This window comes from Lupinus angustifolius, chromosome LG11, assembly GCF_001865875.1.
Source record: "Lupinus angustifolius cultivar Tanjil chromosome LG11, LupAngTanjil_v1.0, whole genome shotgun sequence".
Taxonomy (NCBI): domain Eukaryota; kingdom Viridiplantae; phylum Streptophyta; class Magnoliopsida; order Fabales; family Fabaceae; genus Lupinus; species Lupinus angustifolius.
The window spans coordinates 19,524,092-19,531,801 of record NC_032019.1 but is presented as its reverse complement, the minus strand read 5'-3'; the positions used below and the strand labels follow the sequence as shown (position 1 = coordinate 19,531,801).

The following is a 7,710-nucleotide window of genomic DNA, read 5'->3' as shown; positions in this document are numbered from 1 at the left end:
TCCAATTTGTGTTATTAATTATTATAATAATAATAGATATATTGCCTAAATTTTTATAAATAATAATATAATATTTTTTAATTATAATATTGATATTAATTAATTAATATATTAATAAAAAATAAGCGTTATTAAATTATTTAGTAATCAGTAAAAGAATAACTAGTGTATTTTGGTGATAGTTTTTATTTTAAAAAAATATTAAGGTCAAAAGACACTTCAACATTAGATTTTGGAATGTATAGCCCACACAAACAAAGAATATAAATAAAATCATGGGATATATTAAATAAAATCATTTGATATCATAAATAATTAATAAATATTTAAAAATTACAAAGTTTAAAATTTATGAAATAATAAAATCAATAACAATAATAATAATACTAAACAATTATTTAATTAAATAATAAATGCGAAAACACATAAGCATAAATCTCATCTTAATTAATTTAAAAATACAGAAAATAATCACCATACGATGGATGGAATGTCGTTACTATACATATATTTTCCTTAACTCATCATCTGATCAATCTTAATATATTGCTTCTATTATTAAAAATAATTAAAATAGATTCAACTAATCAAACAATTTTCTATCAAAACAATATGATTTCATATTACACAAAATCTAGACTATGATTATTATAAGAACAAACAACAATATGAAAATGAATAAAATTATAATTTAAATATATGCACTTATAAAACAAATTCATTTCAAAATCAGGAAAACGAAAAAGTACAATGAAATATATAATTTTGACTAAGATAAATCAGCCCTTCATCTTTAGATCTTGGAAACAATAGATATAATACATACTATTAAAATAGTTAAAAATAAATTAAACCATTTGATATGGTAAATAAAATCATTTGACAAAATAAATAATTAATAATTTAAAAATTACTAAATTTAACGTCTTTGAAATAATAAAATCAATAACATTATACTAAAACACTTTATTTAACTATAAATAATCAATGGCAAATCACAATTTTAAATATATAGAAAATAATTATCACGTCAAAGATGGAGGAAAGATTAGTAGTAGTATTCACTTGTTTTCGTCAACTTATTCTTTGAGCAATTTTGATATATCACTTCCATTATTTAAAACATATAAAATACACCCAACTAATCAATCTATTTTCTACCAAGAACTATGATTATGTATGTAGAATAAGGTGTATTTCTCCATCTTTTTTCTTTAATTTGTAATTTTCATTTCTATTCATCATTATTATTAATATAATTATTAAATTTTGATAAATTATAATATAATAATAGTAATTTTTAAGTATATCGCTAATGTTAATATAAATAAATTAATATACATATTATGAATAAATGAGTATTATTAAATTATTTAATAATTAGGGACAATATAATTATCATGTCAAAGATGGAGGACAGATCACTAGTATTCACTTATTTTCCTTACCCTTTTTTACAATTTTGATATATCACTTCAATTATTTAAAACAAATAAAATACATCTAATCAATTAAACTATCTTCTACTAAGAACTATGATTCTGTATGCATAATATGGTGAATTTCTCCATCTTATTTCTTTAATTTGTCATTTCCATTTCTATTTTAAGAATTATTATTATAATAAATATAATTATTGAATTTCAGTAAATACGAATATCATAATAATTTTTTTTAATTATACGGCTAATATTAATATAAATAAACTAATATATATTATGAATAAATGACTATTATTAAATTTGTTAATAATTATTGAATGTATAATTATCATGCCAATGGTGAAAGAAAGATCATTAGTATTCACTTATTTTTCTCAACTTATTATTTGAACAATCTTGATATATCACTTCAAGTATTTAAAACAAATAAAATATATTTAATCAATCAAACTATTTTCTACCATAACTATTATTCCATATGCACAATAAGGTGTATTTTTCATCTTTTTTTCTTTAATTGGTAATTTCCATTTCTATTAATAATTATTATTATAATAATAAATATAATTAGTAAATTTCAATAAATAATAATATGATAATAATAATTTTTAAATATATTTCTAATGTTAATATAAATAAATTAATATATATTATGAATAAATGAGTATTATTAAATTATTTAATAATGATTGAATGTATAATAATCACGTCAAAGATGGAGGAAATATCAGTAGTATCCACTTGTTTTCTTCAACTCATTCTTTGAACAATCTTAATATATCATTTCCATTATTTAAAACAAATAAAATATGTCCAACAAATCAAACTATTTTCTACAGAGAACTATTATTCCATATGCACAATAAGGTGCATTTTTATCTTCTTTCTTTAATTGGTAATTTCCATTTCTATTAATAATTATTATTATAATAATAAATATAATTAGTCAATTTCAATAAATAATAATATTATAATAATATTTTTTAATTATATTTCTAATGTTAATACAAATAAATTAATATATATTATGAATAATGAGTATTATTAAATTATTTAATAATGATTAAATGTATAATTATCACGTCAAAGGTGGCTGACATATCAGTAGTATCCACCTGTTTTTGTCAACTCATTCTTTGTACAATTATACTATATCACTTCAATTATTTAAAACAAATTAAATATGTCCAACTAATCAAACTATTTTCTTACTAAGAACTATTATTCCATATGCACAATAAGGTGCATTTTTCACCATCTTTCTTTAATTGGTAATTTCCCTTTCTATTAATAATTATTATTAGAATAATAAATATAAATATTAAATTTCAATAAATAATAATATAATAATAATAAATTTTAATTATATTTCTAATGTTAATATAAATAAATAAATATATATTAAGAACAAATGAGTATTGTTAAATTATTTAATTATTATTGATATTAAAATTATTTACTAAAATATAATTTAACCTGCCCGATAAATTTTAATAAACTTCAATTTAAGTAATAGGATAATTCTTTTAAAATAAATTATAATAAAGATGTAGTCAAAGTTATGATTTGACTTCTTTTCCTTAGGTCATCTTTTGAATAGTTCTAATACACTACTTCTATTCATTAACATTAAAATCATAAATAAATTAAAAATGAATTAGTATATAAAATCTTTTCATATAATAAATAATTAAAAATATTTAAAAAATTACTATTCTTAAAATTATCACATCAAAGATGAAGGAAAATTCATTACTATTCACTTTTTTCCCTCAATCCATTCTATGAATAGTCTTGATATATCGTTTCTATTATTTAAAACGAATAAAGTACACTTAAGTTATAAAAATTTTCTATGAAGAACTATTTAAGTGTGGATTTCTTATTGCACAAAATTAAGACATTTTTACCAAGAATTACATACAATATTGTAAACATTTTGACGAACATGAATCTTATATTGCCACTATCATATGTCATTATATTTGTTACTAATAAGAAACAACCATCTCATTATATACTTCTATAAGTATTTTTTATTTTATTTTATTATGGGTGGTTTTTTTATTGATAGCAATCAAAGCATATTATACTAGTTATATAAGATTTATGATCCATTTCGACCTAACAACTTTAATCACTACTAGGTTTTCATATAAACCCATGTTCAAAAATAACTTTGAGTCCTATTATTGCCAAAGTGAAATACAATAATGCATAAATCAAAGACAATTTTATATGAAATCTTGAGTGTTTCTAGGAAGGTGAATCTCAAATAAAAACCAAAGTTACCAAGGTGATTAGTATTTGTTAAACGGTAAATAAAAAAACTATAAAATAGGAAGCATTTGTTTTACAATCAACATAATCAAAACCCACTTTGAAGTGAAGTAGGAGGAAAATGGGTTCTCTACTTTTCTCAACTTTTGTTTCTCTTGCATTGGCTGTAATACTCTTCAGTTTGCCATCTGAAGCAGACACTACCATTAGTCATTTCAGACCCCATCCGATCCACCACTCTCCACCACCATCTCCAGAACACAAGCACAAGCACCACGCACCACCACCATCGTCTCCTGAGCACAAGCACAAACACCACTCTCCACCACCACCATCTCCAGATCATAAGCACCATTCTCCACCACCATCATCCCCAGTACGCAAGCACAGGCACCACCATCATCCTCGCCACAAGCACCATTCAGCCCCACCACCACACCACAAGAAGCCTCATCACTCTCCTCCACCACCACACCACAAGAAGCCTCATCATGCTCCTCCGCCATCCCACCACAAGACCCCTCATCATGCTCCTCCGCCATCCCACCACAAGACCCCTCATCACTCTCCACCCCCATCTCACCACAACTAGAAATGGTATTTAACGATCTCCATACACATATTTTTTTACATATTGTTTCATATATTTATAATCATTCACTATTATTTTTAATGAAGCAGCATGTATTCAGCTATAATATATAATCTTAATATTAAATTTTGAAGCCTAAAAATATTTTGTATTGTCATATAATTATTATAATAACTATATATGAAGCTTAAACTCTTATCTTAATTTGAAATGAAAGTCACCCTTTCGATATTAAATACTTTAACTAGTCTATATTCATATAAAATCTTTGTAATATTATATTTTATCAAGGATTAATTATGGAGTGACATACTAATACGCACATGTTTAATTATGCAGGGTTTAAGGAAAACGTGTGAAGTAAATGCTATTACCGAATAGTATTTTATGCAAAGTTCATTGCTTGATTATTGTTTACAAGACCATAATGTGTGTTTTCAATTATTTAGTATTGTAAAGGGCATAGACACACTGCCCTATTATGTATATGTAGTTGTTTACATGCATTGTACTTTTAATGTGTGGCAGACAACGCGATATATATATATAATAATAAATATATAATCTTTTATATTTGGAACTAAATAAGTCCTTCTTTATTTTGTGATGTTGAGTGAGTATCTCTTTTTCAGTATTTAACTAATTGAAGGATAAACATTATTTTTATCCATCAATAAATATAAAAATATCATTTTCAATTTATATAAACTTGAATGTAAAGGTCATGTAAAAGTAATATTAGTGTGTTAAATTATGTTATTGTCAATTGTGGGTACATAGAGTTTTCCAAAATTGCAGACAAATGAAAGGAAAATAAAGTCAATATGACCAGAATATCAATCGTGATAATGTTGTAAAAACATTTAAGGAAATAACACTCAAGAATGCCATCTTAGAAAAAATTATCAACTTGAGTGAGGATGAGTTTGGAGGTTTTCTTTATATGGTGGAAAGATATGGTTTGCAAAAAAATGCTTAACCAAAGAAAATGTTTTCTTTGGATGTTGTAAAGCAATTTTTTGCCAACTCAATCTCTTCAAGTGAGGTAAGGAGCAATCGCTACACTTGGGTGAATGGGACCCAAGTTTCCTACAACAAGTACGTGATCAATGAGTACTTGGGGAACCCATGGAATCCACCAAGTGAGGAGCATGACTTATGTGACTACCAAACAAAGCACAATGCATCCTACATGGGTGAAGAAGAAAGTCATGAAGAAGAATATGTGAGGAAGAGCTTATGCATGGAAGATTTGGAGCTCAACATGTATGGGACCATTTTCAAGTTTTGCCTGACTCAACAAACCCAAATTTGGGCAAGTTTCATACTTTCCAACATTTGGCCTTCATCACATGTCTCAGATCTTCCTCTTCCTAAAGCAAAACTCATTAGCTCCATCTATGATGAAGACTCCATAGACATTGTTGTAGTAATCTCTGATGCTATTTGGGATTACATTAACAAAGGTATCCCTTCCATTATTCTTCCATCTTTTATCACTAACTTATGCAAATTTCAAAATATGCCTGGACCCTACAAAGAAATGATGGCCCTCAAATCCGAAATCAACATTGTTTATGTCACTAACTATTGCAATGAAAAATCTCTCTCACAAGCTCAAACCGGGCTTAGATATAAGTATGGTGACTTAGGCCCAAAGCAACCAATTAGCTAGGGAAGGACCATGAGTTCTATAGTAGATGCCATAATGAGGGAACAACAAATGCAAACCTTGCAACAAAAGGCATGCTACCATGGGATTAAGAGCATTTATAAGAATTTGCATAGCATTTTTTGTAAAAAGAACAATTTTAAGGGAGGATCTTATGAAGAATATGTGGCAAAAACAAAGTGGCCCGAGGGGAGGTCCCAAGAAACAAGTGAAGAAGAAGAGAAGGAAGATGATGAAAAATAGAAAAGCTTTTTCCGGTTTTCTCTTTCCCTAAATTTCAATTTCCATGTTATTTTGCATTTCTTTATGTTGTTTGCTATTATGCTTTAATTTATGTTATCATCAATTTCAAGTTAAATAGATAGTCTTTTTTTAGCATTTTTATTTTGAAAACACAGTAATTTTTAAATCACATCAAGTAAGTCCCAAAACGTTTTTTAAGGCTTGTGGACAAGCCTTCATTTAAAAAAGGGGGGGGGGACAAGAACTTGATGCAATTTAAAAATTTCTTGTTTACATTGTGTAAAAATGTAAAAAGTAAATTTGTTTGTTCAAAAAACTAAAAAGATTTCAAAACCGAAATCAAAATGGATAAACAAAATGTTTTGAAACATGATCACATAATTAGAAAATGCTAAGCATACTTTGAATTGCGCTTTGAGTGTGCAAAATGAGATATATGCTAAACTTTTGTGAAAACATCATATAATGTCATAACTTGAAATTTTTGCAAATTGAAAATTCAGTTTTGTGTAACATGATCTTTGCAAATATTTTTTAAATCAAAAAGTGTAAAACCAAACCAAGTGAAGGAGTGAGCCAAACACATGTGATAATCAGAGTGAGAATCAACATTTGATTTGTCTAATTAAACTTGTTTGAGTGTTTAAATCTCTTAATTGCATAAAAATGATAAGAAATGATCAAGGCATGTTCCTTCATTAGTTGAACCAGAGGCCAAAAAGTCCAAACCCAATTAGGAACATCCTTTGATAAGCCCCTTTGAGCCAAACAAATGAAATAATTTTTCAAACTATCCCATGAAACCAAATTTAAAGAAAAAATGTTCTAAGAGAGCATTATATTTTAAAAAGAATAGTTTGAAAGAATTAAGTTTGGGGGAAAATTGTAACGCCCCGAAAAATACTTCTCAAAAACATTGCGGAAAAATAGGTAAAAATTTTTCTTTTGAATTGCTGATATAAAATTGTTTCATTTTAAAAAACCTTTCCTTTTCCGGGACATCACTTAAGTAACTCGAATGCGAAAAATCAACTTATCGTTATCGAATGATAACTTAACCTGATTCACAATTTCCTGAATAATACGATGTATATAATTGGTTAAGTCATAGTCAGTTCATATAGACTAGGTCAGCAAAGGCGGAAACTACATCGCCACTAACATATACAAAATCAAAAGAAACACAGCCCCCACCAAAAACAAAAGGGGACATCGACTGGTCCACAAGCTGACTCAAAAGATTCCAGGAATGTTGGACCCCTCACTCGGGTCCTCCTCCTCTTCTGAGTCAGACACAAGGTCGATCACCTCCACCGAGCTCTCTACATTAACGAGCTCAACGACCTCGTCCTCCTTTTCCTCTTCCTCCACTTCATTATGCCATAACCCAGCGGCATAATTTGGAGGGGATGACATTCTCAAAATCGAAGCCTTCTTGCAGGGACCTCCTCCAAGAACCCGGCTCCTCGTGGCTCTACTGC

At 27.2% G+C, this 7,710-nt stretch overlaps 1 protein-coding gene across 2 annotated transcripts in view; it reads left to right on the top strand.

Annotated features, from left to right (window-relative positions):
- The window catches only part of LOC109360140 (extensin-3-like), an 8,447-nt gene continuing 4,556 nt past the window's right edge, over nt 3,820-7,710 (top strand). Inside the window, exons 1-2 of one of the 2 annotated variants that reach the window (XM_019604872.1) lie at nt 3,820-4,319; nt 4,654-4,860. In XM_019604872.1, the coding sequence (XP_019460417.1) occupies nt 3,844-4,314 (471 nt within the window). In that variant the 5' untranslated portion in view covers nt 3,820-3,843 and the 3' untranslated portion in view covers nt 4,315-4,319; nt 4,654-4,860. Of the gene's footprint in view, nt 4,320-4,653; nt 4,861-7,710 lie in introns of those variants that run through there. The other variant, XM_019604871.1, reaches the window with a different exon arrangement.